This window comes from Dryobates pubescens, chromosome 16, assembly GCF_014839835.1.
Source record: "Dryobates pubescens isolate bDryPub1 chromosome 16, bDryPub1.pri, whole genome shotgun sequence".
NCBI lineage: Eukaryota > Metazoa > Chordata > Aves > Piciformes > Picidae > Dryobates > Dryobates pubescens.
This window is the reverse complement of record NC_071627.1, coordinates 12,997,086-13,014,986: the sequence shown is the minus strand read 5'-3', so window position 1 is coordinate 13,014,986 and position 17,901 is coordinate 12,997,086. Positions and strand designations below refer to the sequence as shown.

Below are 17,901 nucleotides of genomic sequence, written 5' to 3'. Positions count from 1 at the left end.
TCACCTCCCTGGCAGCTGTGCAGAAAATCAGGCATTAAAAGAGAGAAAACTGAGAAGTTTGGGATAATAAAAGGCAATTCTCTGCTTGCTGGAGAGCACCACAACAGGAGGCAGCCTGGAGCATACTGGGGCTGAACTGGGGAGGCACAGAATCACAAAATAGGTTTGGCTGCAAGAGACCTTTGAGATCATCCAGTCCAACCCTCGACCCAGCACCCCACCACACCAGTGAGCACTTTGGTGAGTCAGCAGACAGCAGATCTTCCCTGCTTTGCAGGTAGAGGCTAAACAGGCAAAAACATAGAATGATGGAATGATCTGATTGGGAAGGGACCTCTGAAGGTCACCCAGTCCAACATCTGCAACTAGAGCAGGCTGCTCAGAGACCCAAACAACCTGACCTGGGAAGGTGCCAGGGATGGGGCATCTCCCACCATTCCGGGCAACCTAGGCCAGGCTTTCACCACCTCATTGTCAAACATTTCTTCCCTCTGTCCAGTTTGAATGTCCCTTTTTTGATATGGACATGCCACAATCCCAGTGCATAAAAATGACCTGGGACTGGGACTGGAGCTGCTGCCCTGGCAGGAGGGTGAGTGACATGTGTTGCTATTTCGCATGTGACACTGTGTGGAACAACCAGGGAGGTGCCACCTATGCTGGTGGTGTCCATGGGGTCAACCTCAGTGAGTCACCATCCCTCTGACCTCAACACCAAGAGGTTCACCCTAGTGCAAACCACCATGGGGTCACTGCTCAGTGGGGGCAAATTCCTCTGTCCCAGCATGGTGCCATCACCAGCGTGACCCTCAATGCACCCAGGGCAGAACTGGGCCTCCATGGAGGAGGACACTCTGTGCCACATACCCCATCAGGGCTGGGCACAGGGCACTCTGCAAAAGCAGGCTGGCAAACACCTTCTTGTGTTTGAACAGCAGCTTAGTCCTGATCTGCATGACTCAGGCATGACATGGCCCATTGCCCCCCATGCCCTCTGCTTCTGCTGCCTGCCCATGTGAGGTGCTTAGCAAACTTAGATCTGAAAAGTAGGGGGGAAAAATGATGCAATCCAAGAACTTTGCCAGGAGTTCAGCAGCAGATTAGACTCTGTGTGCTATTTCCTTAGCCAACAGCCAAAGCAGCAGAGAATTCCCATGGCCTCCTCCTCTCCCGCCTGGTCACAGCGGTTGCACATGTGGCTGGTATCACCCTCCAGATGTGGACAGCAAGAAGAGTTTTGGAAACATCTCCTGCACACAAAAGTCCTTCCCTGAGGACATCAAGGCACCAGATGAACCTCCAGACAGCTCACAAAGGGATTGTGCTAACCTTCCCAACCAACCCACCACATATGCCCAGGAAGCCCCTTGGCAGGTAGAGGCCATGGTAGGCAGCCCCTGGGGAGGCACTGGATGGGTTGAGAGCTTCCACATGGGGCTGGATGTCACACCCACAGTTCACAACCCAAACACTGCTCTTTCAAAGGCATCTCCCTCCTCAGCGGGGCTTGAGCCAGCAAAATTTCCTGGTTTGCTTCCCAGAGCCCCAGGGGAAAAGGCCCCAACACCTAAACTTGGGAGCTGGCCCAGCCTCCTCCTCCCTTCCCAGCTGAAGCCCAGGTCAGCGTCTGCCGAGGAAGAGGCCAGCAGGTGGCGCCAGCAGCCAGCACTGCCCAACCCGCACCAGCACAGCGTCCCATACAGCCACCACCTGCACCGCACAACCCGAGCACGGGGGTGGAAAGGACCTCTGGAGATCATCCAGTCCAACCTCCCTCATAAAGCAGGGGCACCCAGGACCACAATGTCCAGGTGGGTTTGGAAGCTCTCCAGAGAAGGAGACTCCACAACCTCTCTGGGCAGCCTGCTCCAGGACTCCATCACACTCACACCTATGAATTTTCTCCTCCTGTTCAGGTGGAACCTCCTGGGTTCCACTTTGTGCCCACTGCCCCTTGTCCTGTCACTGGACACCACTGATGAGTATGGTCTCATCCTCTTTTCCCTCAACCTTTAGCTCTTGCTGAGCACTGAGCAGATCCCCTCTCAGGCTGCTGTTCTCCAGACTCAACAGCCCCAGGGCTCTCAGCCTTTCCTCCTCACAGAGATGCTCCAGGCCCCTCAGCATCTTTGTAGCCTCCACTGGACTCTCTCCAGTAGTTCTCTTCTCTCTTGAACTGGGGAGCCCAGAACTGGATCCAGGACTGCAGATGTGGCCTCACCAGGAGAGAGTAGAGAGGAAGGAGACCTTCTCTTGACCTGCTGGCAACACTCAGTGCACCCCAGAAGAGCAGTGGCCTTCTTGGCCAGGAGGGCACATTGCTGGCTCGTGCATCCCACACAGAGCCACCACCCACACGGCTGCTTCCACAGGCTAAGTTCCCTACAAACCCACATCACCCCTGCATGGACAAAGCTGGCTTGCAGACACCTCAACCATGAGTCCTACCCCCTTCAGCCCTGATTTGGTGGAAGATACTGTTTGTGCCACAGATCTCTTTGCTCTCTGAGTCCCCAGCTCTGCTGGGCACCATACCACCACCCGAGCTATCATCCCAGTGCCCACCAGCTCCCCTGAAAACACCTCAGCAGCACACCAACACCATGCCCAAAAGCAAGGACACCCATCCTGCAGGGACCAACCCAGCTCTGGATCAGTGCAGGGAATTCCAGACTTGGAAGAAGGGATTTTAAACTCAAGGTTCTCATCCAGTAAGAGCCTTTGGCAGAGCAGCAGCCAACACCCCCCGCATCAGTAAGAGGCTCCTAAAGCAGTTTAGAAGCTCTAAGCCTGATCACTCCTCCCATCAAGCTCAAAGCCTCTGCAGCTACTCTCAGAGAAGGAAACTAGATGTTCCTGAAGGCACCAGGGATGCCTGCAGCAGAACCAGCTCCTTTCTGCTCCACTCTTGAATTAGAAACTCTCTCCCCATTGACTGCTCTCCATGCTGGCAGCTCACAGACTCACAGATTGCATTGGGTTGGGTTGGAAGGGACCCTCAAAGGTCCTCTTGTCCAACCCTCCTGCACTCAACAAGGACACCTCCAACTAGAACAGGTTGCTCAGAGCCACATCAAGTCAGATCTTGAATGTCTCCAGGGTCAGGACCCCAACAACATCCCTGGGGAACTTGTTCCAGTGTCTCACCACCCTCATTGTGTAGACTTTCCTCCTGCTATCCAACCTAAACCTACCCTGCTCCAGTTTCAAACCACTGACCCTCATCCTATCACCACAGACCCTTCTGAACAGTCCTTTCCCAGCTCTCCTATAGGTCACTTTCTGATGTTGAAATGCAGCTCTAAGGTCTCCCTGGAGCCTTCTCTTCTCCAGGCTGAACAGCCCCAACTGTCTCAGCCTGTTTCCATATAAGAGGTGCTCCAGTCCCCTGATTATCTTCACGGCTTCCTATGGACCAGCTCCAGCAGGTCCATGTCCTTCTTGTGTTAAGGGTCCCATAGCTGGACACAGGACTCCAGCTGAGGTCTCACCAGAGCAGGGCAGCAGAATCAGCTCTCTCCGTCTGCTAACCACTCTGCTTTTGATGCAGCCCAGGCTGCCATTTGCCTTCTGGGCTGCAGGTGCCCATTGCTGGCTCATGTCCAGCTTCTCATCCACCAGCAGCCCTAAGTCCTTTTCTGCAGGGCTGCTCTCAGTCTCATCATCCCTCAGCCTGGATTGATATTGAGGGTTGCCCTGACCCCTAGGGTCTCATGAGAGTCTCCTGACACTCAACTTGGTGTCATCAGAAAGGAGAACCAAAGAGTTTGCAGGCAGGAGAACCAATGTCCTAAGGCACTCAAAGAGCTCATCACAGCTACAGCCAGCCATGGAAAAGCAGAGGCTGCTCTCACCTCCTGGAGCTGGGATTCTTTCTTCTTAGAAGACAAGTTCAAGTGCTTTTCTAGGACACCACAATACTTCTCTGTCTCCTTGTCATATTTCTTCTTGGCATCCTAAAAAACAGAGCAAAAAGGTTGGTGATTAACACAAAAGCACCAAGGCAGCCATGACGACCCACTGAACAAGGCAGGACCACAAGTGCTGCGTGGGAGCTGCTCCTGCTCTGCCCAGCACAAGGTGGGACCAAGGCCAAGGTGCACCAGCTGGAAGCAAGCGAAGCTGCTTTTATCTGTGGCCATCAGGCTGATGCTGCCAAAATCCAAGAGTTGGAGGAGTCCTGGGGCCCAAAGCTTGGCAAAACACCCAGATCCAGGGCTGGTCCTACAACAACATGGTGTGAGGAACATGCCTGCTACCACCTAGGCAGCACCTCGCCACCATTTCACACCTCGTCCCCTGCCACCCCTCGCAGTGCCGCATCCGATGTCTCACTCAGGATGGTGACACAGGAACTGGGCTGCTGGTGGCAGGAGCTTCAGGAGAATGACAGCCTCAGCTTTGCTTTTCCACTTCTTGTCCCAACCTCCCCACCCCAACACCAGTGACACTTTTTTAGCCTGGAGAAGAGCAGCCCCAGAGGGGATCTGCTCAATGCTCAGCAAGAGATAAAGGACCTGTGGGGGGCAAGAGGAATGCGGGGGGGAGACTTTTCTCAGTGGTGCCCAGGGACAGGACAAGGGGCAGTGGGCACAAACTGGAACCCAGGAGATTGCATCTGAACAGGAGGAGAAAATTCTTTGGTGTGAGGGTGCTGGAGCAGGCTGCCCAGAGAGGTTGTGGAGTCTCCTTCTCAGGAACCTTTCAAGCCCCATCTGGATGTGTTGCTGTGTGACCTGCCCTAGGTGACCCTGCTTTGTCAGGATGGTTGGACTCAATGATCCCCAGAGGTCCCTTCCAGCCCCCACCACTCTATGATTCTGTGACACCTGCTAACAACCATCCCCTTTCTAAAAAGAACTTTATGTTGGGCTTTTTTCTTGTCGCTGCCCACCATGGGGCTGAGCACACCACAGCCATGTCCTTGTTGCAGGCAGCAGCAGGTTGGGCTCACAAGAGGAGAGCTGCAGACACTGGGTTTCATTTCAGAACAAAGGCAGGAAAGCAAGGAGGGGGGCAGCCTGTCTCACAGCCACCCTCAGCCACACCAGTGCTTCCCCAGCTCACCCATCCTGCAGGACCAGCCAAATACCCCTGCAGCCACCCAGAGACACACTGGGAGTGGGGAGCACAGACTGGGGGGCTCAGGGAACCCCCCTAAGGAAATGGTAATTCTTGTTCAGAATAACAGAAGAGAACGTTCATTTGATTTTTGGCATGTTACTTGTTTGGGGGTGACCTCAGAACACTGAGGAACTTAACCAGGACCTGGGTCATCCCTTGGCAGCACATCACCTCTTCCCACACCCATGCCCAGCAGAACCCATCACAGAATAGAAAGAATCACAGAATCATTTTGGTTGGAAGAAACCTCTCAGGTCATGGAGTCCAACCCTTAACACAGCACTGCCAGGTCACCCCCAAACCATGTCCCTCAGCACCACATCTCCACAGCCTGCAAACCCCTCCAGGGATGGGGACTCCATCACTGCCCTGGGCAGCCTGAGCCAGGCCTTGATAGCCCTTGAAGGGGAAGAAACTGTTCATCATATCCAACGTAAACCTCCCCTGGTGAAACTCGAGGCCATTTCTTCTTGTCCCATGACTTGTTTCTTGAGAGAAGGGACTTACCCCCACCTGGCTCCAACTTCCTTTCAGAGAGTTGTAGAGAGCAATGAGGTCTCCCCTTAGCCTCCTTTTCTACAGACTATACAGCCCCAGTCCCTTCAGCTGCTCCCCACCAGCCCTGTTCTCCAGACCCTTCCACAGCTTTGTTGTCCTTACTCCAAGAAGGACATTGAAGTGCTGGAGTGGGTCCAGAGAAGGGCAAGTGCACCAGGTCCCTGCCATCACCACATGGCTCTGGGCTCTGTTTGTGAGCCCCAGCAGGGCTCCCCAAGGAGACAGCAGCTCCATGCAGCAGCAGCAGCAGCTCACCTTAGCAGCGCCGATCTGCTCCTTGCGGAACTTCTCCAGCGGTGTGATCAGCACCTCGCTGGCGTTCTCGATCTGCAGGCAAAACCAGGCACAACTCAGCCACCACCTTCTGCCCACCTCAGCCCCAGACACCCCAGACCCTGAGCCACTCACTCACCAGCTTTTCCCACAGAAACAGCCCTCCTGCAGCCCTGGGAAGCCACACCCCCCACCTGTGCTGGGGGAGGAGGCTGAGGACCTTGCACCCAGCCTGCTCCTCACCCCACTGAGCCCCCAGCAGCAGCACTGGCAGATTTCCAGCAGCAAGACACCTTTAGTCATGCTCTTCAAGCATTCCTCATCACCAAGCCTGCCTTCTCCTCTCCCTTTCAGCTCTGCCCTGGGCAAGAGAAGGGACACTGGGGCTGGCACCACGCTGTGGTGCCCCAGATGCCAGCAGGCACGTGCAGAGCCCCCACCCCTCCTGCTCCCAGCAGCCAGGGCCATACCATGCGCATCCTCTCGTCTTCCAGGTTCCGCAGCACCGTGGCAAACTCCTGCAGAGACTTGGCTGGAAGGAACAAACCCACAGTCAGTGGTCAACAACCCTTCACTGTCTTCTTAAATTCAGAGACAGACAGAGCAGGGCTTTTTTTGTCTGTGTCTTGTGGGGCTTGGTTGTTGAGGGGTTTAGCCAGCTGCGCTTTCTCTTCAGCAAGGTTTCCAGTTGCCCACAGAAGCAACTGGGAGCAGAGCGTCCACAGCAACATGTTCCTCCCTCCAGAGAGAAGCAGCACATCACAGAGCTTGGAAGGGACCTTTGGAAATCATCCAGTCCAACCTCCCTGATAAAGCAGGGCACCCACAGCAGCTTGCACAGCATCACAATGGGCAGCTGGGTTTGGAATCTCTCCAGAGAAGGAGACTCCACAACCTCTCTGGGCAGCCTGCTCCAGGGCTCCAGCACCCTCACAACAAAGAAGTTTCTCCTCCTCTTCAGATGGAACCTCCTGGGTTCCAGTTTGTGCCCACTGCCCCTTGTCCTGCCACTGGTAACCACTGAGAGGAGTCTGGCCCCTTCCTCTTGCCCCCCCCCCCCCCCTTTATCTGTTGATCAGCATTGAGAAAATTCCCTCTCACTCTTCCCACACCTTCGTCTTGAACCTGTACTGTGTGATCACAGGCCAGCCCTTTGGCTCAGCACAGGCTCCAGCCATGCTTGGCAGATGAGTGGCAGGTCACCAGCATGCCCATCAGAGCCAGAGGAACTGGATGAGGAAGCTATTTTTGCTGAGAGCCTGAGAACAAATAAATCAGGCAAGTTAAATCAGGGCTAAAGCTCATCTGCTCTGAACTTTCAGAGCTTACTGTGTGCCTCATCTGGAGCACAGCTCCACACAGTAAGCTCTGAAAGTTCAGCTGGGGCAGAAGCAGGATAACATGGAGTGAAGCTGCTGAAACTGCTTGTCTTGCATCATGAAAGGCTCTGTGGTGGAGCTGGGCTTGATTTGAAGCTCACTGGCTCTGAACTGCTACTCCTGTAGCCAGAGGCAAAGCTGCTGCTGCTCCTCTCCAGACTGTAGCCCTTCACAGTGGGCCCTTCACAGCCCTTCACAGCCATGGCCACATCTCCTGATAGAACCATAGAAGGGTTTGGGTTGGAAGGGACATCCACAGGTCATCTAGTCCAACCCACCTGCACTCAGCAGGGACACATCCCTGCTTTCCCAAGGGAAGGGAATGGATAATCTGGTTTCAGATACAGGCAATTTTCTTCCATCTCCACCTTGCAGGGCTAGAGTTAGGCCAAGAAGCAACACCTGACTTCCTTGGGAAGGCTCTGCTGATGTTGAGGTGGTTCAGCCCAGGCAGACTGGTGGCCTTTCAGAAAGCTGGGGACAGGCTTTTGAGCTGGGCTGGTTGCAACAGGACAAGGAGTGATGGTTGGCACTCAAAAAGGCAGATTCAGAGTGGAGAGAAGGAAGAAATGTTTGCCACTGAGGGTGGCGAGAGCCTGGCCCAGGCTGCCCAGAGAGCTGGGAGATGCTCCATCCCTGGAACCATTCCAGGTCAGGTTGGCTGGGGCTCTGAGCAACCTGCTCTAGCTGCAGCTGTCCCTGCTGACTGCAGGGGCGTTGGACTGGATGAGCTTGGAAGGTCCCTTCCCACCCAAACCAGCCTGGCACTCGGTGCTGAGCCCAGAGAAACGCGTAGGAAAGCACCCAGACAAATTCCTGGTCCCTTGGCGTCCTCCTGTGTTTGCCTGCCATGCCCAGCTGAGGAAGGAGGGGTGGTGGGCAGCCCCAGGAGCAGCGGGCAGGACTCACCGATGCAGATCTCGTCGTCGGTCTCCGCGTCCCCGATGCAGCGGAACTTGAACTCGTTGAGCGAGTCGGCGAACTTGCGCTTGGCCGTCGACAGGTCTGGCAGAGAAACCGGAGCTCAGCAGGGGAAGCAGCCCCCAGCAGCAGCAGGCAGGCGGACACGAGGGGGAAAAGCCCACCAGGAGCAGCAGGCAGGTGGACACATCACAGAGACTTGCTTGCTGGGATTGAGAGATCTGTCCCAGGGGGATCTCCAGCAGCCCTGAGAGCTTCCCTGTGCCCACCCCAGGGACGGGGCTCTGCAGGGGCCCCACCAGCATCCACCAGGAGACAAAACCTCAAAATGCCCTGAGAGCCACGTGGGAGCTGCAGCCCAGTGCCATGGGGCAGAGGCAAAGTATGGTGGATGGTGGCATTGCCACAGTAGCCCCCCCCAGAGCTGGCACCGCTGCCCAGGCTCCCAGTCCTGCGGCATGGACCAGAGACACCACAGAGGCCCTGCACAGGTTTGTTGCTCTCCAAGCTGCAGATCCTCTCTGGGATCTGAATCCTATTAAGTTCTTACTCACAGTGACCTGAAGGGATCCAGGGCTGGCTTTTTGGCCTCGTAACCCTGCACACACAGACACACACACACATGCCCTGGGCACCACCAGGCCACCAGCACGGAGGAGAACTTGTAGCTGAGCCACACAAGGAAATGCAGGCACCCAGACCGCATCTGGAACACATCACACTCATTCTTCTGGGTGTTTCTTCACCCCAAGTTCAAGACTTCAGCCTTTTTTCCCCTCTCCAAGCACAGGTGGCCAACACACGTGTGCACACAGAGGGTGTCTCCTCCTCTTGGACACCACCAGCCAAAGAATTCCAGTGCTTGGCTTTCCCCCTGGGATTCGAGAAGTTAAAGCTTCCTCAAAGCTGCTCTGGGTGTCTCTGCTCAGAGCCCTGGAGCTAACCCTGCCCACAGCACAGTCCTCGGTGGTTTCACACAACTGGTGCCACTCACCCTGCTCTCCTCCACGTCCCCTTCCCTCCCTGGGGCAGCTAGAGGGCCTGGGGACTTGAATCCAGCCCTGGAGCTGGAAGGGCTCCTGCCTCCTCCAGAGCAGTAACAGAGATGATGACGTTGATGACTTAAGGAGCTATTTCCTCTCCTCCAGCTCCATGCTGACCATGAGCCACAGCTCTGCCTGCTGCACACGATGGCCTCACCAATACCCTGCCCAGCTCGTGTGTACCATGTCCCCAGCCATGTGACTTGTGGTCACATCCCTCTTGCCCACCACCATCTGGGCAGGGTGCTGCCCTGGCATGGGTGCAAACCCCTGGGAAGGACCCAGCTCAGGACCCCTGACAGGGTGACAGCATTCCAGCATCACCCCTTGCTAGGGCCATCTCCCATGACAAAAGCCAGGAGGGCTTTGGCACTGGTGAGGCTGCACCTTGACTCCTGGGCTCGGTTTTGGGCCCCTCACTCCAAGGCCCCATTAAGGGTCTGGAGTGGATCCAGGGAAAGGCAATGAAGCTGGTGAAGGATCTGGAGAACAGGGCTGGTGAGGAGCAGCTGGAGGGAACTGGGGTTGTTCAGTCTGGAGAAGAGGAGGCTGAGGGGAGACCTTATGACTCTCCACAACTCCCTGAAAGAAGGTTGGAGCCAGGTGGAGGTTGACCTCTTCTCCCTACTATCAGGTGATGGAATGAGAGGAAATGGCCTGAAGCTGTACAAGGGGAGGCTTAGGTTGGACATGAGGAACAATTTCTTTGCTGCAAGAGTGGTCAGGCACTGGAACAGGCTGCCCAGGGAGGTGGTGGAGGCACCACCTGGAGTTGTTCAAGAAATATGTGGACATGGCACTTGGTTTAGTGGCCATGGTGGTGCTGGGTTGATGGTTGGACTGGATGACCTTAGAGGGCTTTTCCAGCCCACACAATTCTGTGATTCTCTAAGTTCAGGACTCTGCACTCAGCAGGCATTAGCCAGAGGGAAGCTGAGAATCCTTCAGCACTGGGAACACCCAACAATGGCCCATGGGGAGGGGAGAGGAGATAACTGCTGGTGTGACAGCGACAGAGGAGGGGCTCTGGCAGCCGTCACTGGAACACAGCCTCTTCACAGGCCTGAAGAGGAGACTAAAATTAGCAGCAGGCTTGGCCAGAAAAGGAGAGAGGGGCACTCGTGCCCACCACATGTCTGAAGACAAGCAAGGAGCCAGCACAGAGCGGCCCCACTGTCCTCCCTGCGCCACTGTCAGACCCACCTGCACCCTGTGTCCTGCTAGCCTAAAAGCTCCAACCTCTCATCTACACTTTGGGGGAAAACCTCTCCAGTGGAAGCAGCTGAAGCTCATAGAATCACAGAATCATTTTGGTGGGAAAAGACCTTTAAGATCATCAAGTCCAACCACTAACCCAGCACTGCCAGGTCACCACTAAACCACAGTCCCCAGCACCACATCTCCACGGCTTTGAAACCCCTCCGGGGATGAGGACTCCACCACTGCCCTGGGCAGCCTGGGCCAGGCCTTGACAATCCCTTTGGGGAAGAAATTGCTCCTCATATCCAGCCCTCCCTGGCACAACTTGAGGCCATGTCCTCTTCCCTGTCACTCATTCCTCAGGAGAGGAGACCAACCCCACCTGTTCTCCAACCTCTTTTCAGGCAGTTGTGGAGAGCAGATCAGGTTGGCCCAGGACCAAGTCATCCCACTGGCCCAGAGAGCAGGGCTCTTCCCAGAGCTGACTTTGCCCTCAGCTTGCTATTTAAGCTGGGAAAAAAGCAAAACTGTCCATGGGTCAGCTCCTTGTTGGGACACCAGGACAGAGACAGGAGGTGTAGGAGATTCAAGTCCAAGCCAAAGCTGGTGGAACAGTCCTGGGAGCAAAGGGTTAAAGTTGCTGCTAAGTGGGGAAAGCAGAGGATGCTGCTGCAGGCTCTGGGTGTCTGACAGGGCTGTGCTCTCAGGAGCAGGATTTCTCCACTTCCTGCAGAGAAAAATTGCTTCACAGCCTCTGTCTGGTGCTTGGTGGGACAACAGGAACCGAGACTCCTGCCCCTTCCTTCCCCTGCAGCAGGGAACAGCAGGGAACAAGCAGGCTCAAGCTGTGTGTCCCCTGCCAACCCCCTCCAGAGAAGGACAGCAGGGTCCCAGGTCCTTGGTAGGACAGGAGCATGTCCCCTCTTCCTGGGCACTGCCTATCTCTGTCCTCTCCCAGCAGCCCCTAGAGGGTTCCCAGTCCTTCACTGGGGAGGTGGCCACATTCCCACTGGGGAGCACAAGGGCAGAAGCCACCAGCTCCCCCCTTTGTGGGTTTGACAAGTTTCTCAATGCTTGAGGCCTTGAGCAACCTGGTGCAGTAGGAGGTGTCCCAGCCCCTGGCTGGGGGTTGGAACCAGATGACCTCCAAAGTCATTTCCAACCCAAACCATTCTATGATTCCCCAGCAGCCATCTGCAGCTGCGTCACGGTCCAGCTTCTGGCTGCTTCTAAAGAAAAAACCTCCAGCCTCCTCACCACTCATGTGCCTGTGGGCATGCAACAGGGACTGCCAGTGCCATGGCTGCATCACCAGCCTGCTGCCATCCCCTGGGCTTGCTCCCAGTGTTGTCACCAGCAGCTGGCACAGGGACAAGCTTCCTTTGGTCCTTCACACGGCAGCTCCCCTTTGGGCACGAGTTAAATAACACATCCAGCTTCCCAGGATCAAGGGAAGGGATCTGCAAGACACTTTCAGATCTGCCCATGGCACAAGTGGAAGGTCTGAGTGTCCCTGCCCAGGCTACAGGGATCACAGTGCTGGTCAGTGACAGCCCCCAGCTGGCAACACTCCAGTGTAACCACTGCAAATCCCACAGCAACAGGCCAAGCAGAGCGAGCAGCACAGCCTCACACACCAGGACCTCACCATGCAGGTGCCACCACCCTACAGCTCCTTCTCTTGCAGCCCAGCAGGTGACCCCATGCATGGGCACTGTAGGAAGGGTACCAGCACCATGCATGGGTGCCATGAGGGGAGCCCTAGGAGAAGCCACCACATCAGGCAAGATGCTGGGTGCAAACCACGAGCCTGATGTGCAAGCCACAAGCCCCACACGCAAGCTGCCAGCCCTGAGCACAGGACAGGGGACACTGCAGCAGGATGGGAAGCAGCAAGAGGCAACTCCTTGGACTGCATTCCCCATGGGCTCACAGTAGGGCCTATTCAGGGTCTCCCAGCCTGCAGCCATGGCAAGGCTTGATTCACCTCCACCACCACCTCAGCCTGCCAGGAGCCTCCTTCCAGCCAGGGCATCTGTCCTGCACAACAGCCCAAGTGCAGGAGCCTGGAGAACACAGATGGAGGGCTCACCAGCAGAACCTCTAGCCATTCAGGTGCAGGGAAACTGGGGCATGACACAGCCAACTTGGCCACCCCAGCAGCACCTCCAGAGCCCCCCTGAAGCACAGCAGCCACCAGGGCAGGCAGGGACCAGCCAGGACACATAATCCAGGGAGCAGCCGTGCTAATCAGTGGCCAAAACAGGCGGATTAGGGCTGGCCAAGGGTGCTTAGGAAGCAGCAATATGGTGTCTGTCCCCACAGCAACCACCCCTGCCAGCCACCACCCAGCCAGGGCTGCAGCAAAGCCACCACAGGGTCACACAGCAATCCCCAGGAATGCCCAGGAATGGGGTTTGGGACAGGTCAGAGGTGGGAATGGCCCATGGATGCAGGAAAGCACCCACTGAATCATTTTGGTGGGAAAAAGACCTTTAAGGTCATCAAGTCCAAGCATTAACCCAGCAGTGCCAGGTCACCACTAAACCATGGCCCTCAGCACCACACCTCACAGCCTGCAAACCCCTCCAGGGATGGGAATTCCACCACTGCCCTGGGCAGCCTGGGCCAGGCCTGGACAACCCTCAAGGGGAAGAAATTGTTCCTCATGTCCAACCAAACCACCCCTGAAGGCCAATTCCTCTTGTCCTATCATTTGTTCCCTGGGAGAAGAGATCAATCCCCCGCTGACTCCAACCTTCTTCCAGGGAGTTGTAGAGAGCCAGAGGTTCTCCCTTCAGCCTCCTTTTTCTCCAGGCTGAACAACCCCAGTTCCTTCAGCTGCTCCTCACCAGGCCTGTTCTTCAGACCCTTCATCAGCTTTGTTGCCCTTCTCTGGACCCATTCCAGGACCTCAATGTCCTTCCACCAGCATCAAATCTTAGCCCCCACCTGGACCCAGCCCAAGCACGAAGCACTGGGGCTGCGCCACTCAGAGCTGAATTTGTTCCAAGAAGTTTAATTCTTCTCTCGTTGAGCTTCCCAGAGATCAGCAAAAGCCTTCCCTGCTCCTGCAAGCCAAGGAGGTCCTCTTGAGTCAGCCCAGTCCCCACACTGCATTCAGAGCTAATTAGCAATTATTTGTTTATTGAAGAGCTTCTCACCCAGGTGGCTGGAGTTAATCAGTGCTTCAGGATGGGCCTGCAGCTGCTGGCAGGTTGCTCTGATTCATCCTTTGAGTAAATAAATAAAACCAGATGAGCAAAGGCAACCCCACCTCCAGCAGCAGCTTTTGCCACCAAGTTTGTCCACAAAAGCCCTGGGAAAGGTTACCCTGGCTCAGCACCTGCTGGAGGGTGCCAGACCCAACAGGGGGTAACCCTGGGGACTTAATGTGAGAGGCAAAGGACCCTCCAAGGAGAGGAGAGCACCACTGTCAGGGCCCTGCAGCACCCTCAAACCTCATTTTGGTGCCTTTACCACATGTGTGGCTCCTGCCAAAACACAGTGTGAGCCTCATCTCAGCAGCACACACACACAGAGCTAATCCCACCTCCCCAAAGCTCAGATCTTCATTGGACATGGGAAACTTTGCAAACACAATCACAGAATCGTTCCAGTGGGAAAAGACCTTCAAAATCTTCCTGTCAACACGAGGAGGAACTTTTTGTACTTTTGAGGCTGGTAGAGCACTGGATCAGGCTGCCCAGAGAGGCTGTGGAGTCTCCATCTCTGGAGTCATTCAAAACCTGACTGGACACCGTCCTGTGCAGCTTGTTCTGGGTCAAGCTGCTCTGGCCAAGTGGTTGGACTTGATGATCTCCAGAGGTCCCTTCCAACCCCTGTCACTCTCTGATTCTGTGAGTCCTATATCACCAACTCCAACCACCATGGCCACTGAACCACATCCCCAAGTGCCATGTCCACAGGTTTCTTGAACACCTCCAGGGACAGTGACTCCACCACCTCCCTGGGCAGCCTGCTCCAGTGCCTGACCACTCCTGCCTCCAGCAAAGACATTTTTTTTCTACTATCCAAAACCTAAACCACCCCTAGACAAACCTGAAGCCATTTCCTCTCATCCTACCACATGCACCCTACACACCATGCCTCAAGGGAAAAACTGCCCAGGTGAAACAAAGCCTGAATGATCTGCCCAAGACGGCCCCAAGAACAAAGATCCAGGAGGTGCCACATCCTCTGCTGAGCCTTTTGCTGCCACTTCAGGAGCACAGTGTCCTGCTGCCCTTGCCCCACCTCACACGCTCAGCCTGCCTGGGCAGGGCAAAACATTGACCAGAGGGACAGAATCAGAGAGTGCCTTAGCTTGGAAGGGACCTTAAAGATCATCTGTTCCAACCTCCCCGCCATGGGCCTCTCAACTGGACTTGCTCAAAGCCTCAAGAAGCCATTGTAGGATGAATGGGACCATTCACTGGGTCTCCACAGCAGATCAGCCCGGAGTAACTCATCAAAGGCAGGAATTCTTGCCATGGGATTTGAAGAGATATAAGTTCCCTGCTTCATGACAAACAAAGTTAGCCCTTGGAAGGGCTGCCTGGCTGCACAGCTAAAATTATCCCCCCCCCCCATGCTGCCCACCAGCTCAGCACCCTGGCCACGTCATCCTGCCACCCCCAAACCAGTAATGCTTGGAGATATCTCGGGAGCCTTGCCAGACCAGCAGGTTTGTGCAAAGCTTCCCCAAATTCCTTTGCAATCCCCACCATGCTGGGATTCTGGGGCCAGCCCATCTGTGAGGAAAAGGAGGGTCTGCTGGTTGACTTTGTCCCTGTGTCATGGTGCCAAGGAAGAAAGGAGATGTTTAACGCTAGAAAGACAGCAAGGAGGAAGCTCCTACCTAGCCGAGGACTGGGGCTGCTCCTCTCTTTGGAGGGGCAGGAGAAAGCACCTCATAGAATTACAGAATCATTGTTTGGCAATGTCCTCTAAGATCACCAAGTCCAACATTCTACCCAACACCTCCATGACCACTGAACCGTGTCCCAAAGTGCCACATCTACTCATTCTCCAAACACCTCCAAGGAGCTTGGCCTTGGCCCTCCTCCCCAGCTGCAGCCCTGGGCACCAGCTCACCAGAGCCACTTCACAGAGAGCTCTAAAATCAGTAAAAACAACTTCAGAGAGATAAGAGCAGTGTGAGGCTCTCAGAAACATCTGGCCATGGACACATGAGGAGGCAGCAGAGACTCCTGCCTGCTTCTCTTGGGCTAGAAATGGTCCAAACCTGCACTGTGTTTTGATAAGCAGTTCAAAAATAGCTACTGCTGCTGGTGGTGGAGGTCAGGCTGCTGGCAGCTCCATCAGCCTGCTGCCAGGTCCATCAGCCTGCTGCCATAGCTCAGCTCGGTGAGACAGCCTGCAGCAGGGCCTCGGAGCTCCAGAGGTGAGGAGCAGCTGCCTTCTCAGTTTGAAGAGGCTGATGATTAATCAGAGACCTCACCCTCCTGCCCTCCCTTCTCTGACCCACACCTAGCCCTGATCTTTCTCTTTCTGGACATTCCAGCCCCCAGCAGAGCCTGCTTTGCTGCAGAGGCTTTGAGCAGGGGTCTCACCACCGCTCTCCATCCTTCCTGTTCAGCTTTTCTTAGCTCATCACTTCCTACTGCAGCGGAACTCAAACACAGACTTTCATGACTCAGATCTTTATCTTGTGGTGGTGGAGACACTTCAGAAATCCACTGCACACAGATTTGGTCCTTCCTCTCTTCCCTGCATCATTGGTGGGCCAGCAACTGGCCAAGGCAGCAGGGATGTGCTAACAAAGCAGCTGGTGCTCATCGCTGCTGAGGGTCACACCTCCAGAGATCCTCACTTCAGTGCTAAGCTCACCATCACACAGCGAGGGGCTCCACAACCTCTCCAGAAAGGAAGATATGGGGAGGCTCCCATCTGTCCTGCCTTTCCTGAGGACTCTGGACTAGTCTCTCCTCTTGCCCAAGCTGGACTTCTCAGACTCTCTGCTCAGAAGTGCTCTGCTTGGTGCCCAGCACAGATCAGCCCTGCCCCAGCTGAGTGTTAGCCAGGCTGTTTGTGGAGAGGAAGGAGGCAACAAGCTGCAGCAGCTCTTGATTCAGAGACACATAGAACCAGGGAGTCATTGAGGTTGGAAAAGACCTCCAAGATCATAAAGTCCAATGGTCAACTCAACACCACCATGGCCACTGAACCATGTCCATACTTGAACACCTCCAGGGATGGTGACCTCCCCGGGCAGCCTGTTCCAATGCTTAACATGGGTGAAGATGGACAAAGACAACAGTGGGTGGGGAAGGAAAGTGATAGAGAACAAAATGACATGAGAAGTGCAGGAGCTGCCTGCAGGTGCTGGGTTGGTTAAGCACTGTGACTTGTCTCTATCTGTGGTCAGAACAAGGAAGGAGAACCTTGTAATGGCCTGCCAGTACTTAAAGGGCCCTACAAGTAAGACAGGGCCAGACTTTTGAGCAGGGCATGTTGTGACAGGACAGGGGACAACAGTTTGAACTGTAAGAGGGAGATTGAGACTGGAGAGAAGGGAAGAAATTGTTTATGATTAGGCTGGTGAGGCCCTGCCCCAGGTTGCCTAGAGAGGTGGTAGATGCCCCATCCCTGGAATCACTGCAGGTCTGGTTGGTTGGGGCTCTGAGCAACCTGCTCTGGTTGCAGATGTCCCTGCTGACTGGAGGGGGGTTGGACTGGATGACCTCAAAAGGCTCCTTCCCATCCAAATCAGCCTAATTCCAGGACAACCCATGAAATTACACAAATGACCCCTGGAAAGGCTCCCCATTCCTGGAGATGCTGAGAAGACAGATGTCTGCAGCTGCTGGAAGGCACATCCTAAAGCAAGTCCTTTCTTCCAGCAAGGATCACCAGGGCTTGGAGAAACACAGGCAAGCCGCCAGGCAGCAGAGCTCTCCAGCAGTGCTGGGAACCACCACAACGTCCCCTAGACAGTCTTAAAGGGCCCAAAGCCAAGCACCAGCATCACAGGCTGACCACAACCATGTCAGGAAGCAGTACTTCAGCCACCCTCCCACCCACCAACACTGCAGAGATCCCCCCAGGCCCACCACCCTGGGGAGCTTTGTGTGAATCATAGAATCATGAAATGGTTTGGGATCAAAGGGACCTTAAAGATCATCTAGTTCCAACCCCATGCCACGGGCAAGGACACCTTCCACAAGGCCAAGTTGCTCAGTGGCCCATCTAGCCTAGCTTTGAGCACTTCCAGGAAGGGCACATCCACAACATCCCTGGGCAACCTTTTCCAGTGTCTCACCACCCTCAGGGTGCCACCACACCGCTGGCCCTGAGCCTGTTCTGTGCACTCAGCAACACAACCAACCCAAGGGGATTTCTCCTCTTCCCCACCCAACTCCCAGCACTGGAGCTTCTCC

General features: G+C 55.2%; 1 protein-coding gene across 2 annotated transcripts in view; it reads right to left on the bottom strand.

The window, feature by feature from the left end:
• ARHGAP26 (Rho GTPase activating protein 26) overlaps positions 1–17,901 on the bottom strand; it is a 136,071-nt gene that overhangs the window by 103,988 nt on the left and 14,182 nt on the right. For both annotated transcript variants that reach the window (XM_009902306.2, XM_054168466.1), the window contains exons 2-5: positions 8,244–8,339; positions 6,426–6,487; positions 5,938–6,009; positions 3,855–3,956 (exon numbers count right to left, since the gene is read on the bottom strand). In XM_009902306.2, coding sequence (XP_009900608.2) covers positions 3,855–3,956; positions 5,938–6,009; positions 6,426–6,487; positions 8,244–8,339 — 332 coding nt within the window. The remainder of the gene's footprint in view (positions 1–3,854; positions 3,957–5,937; positions 6,010–6,425; positions 6,488–8,243; positions 8,340–17,901) is intronic.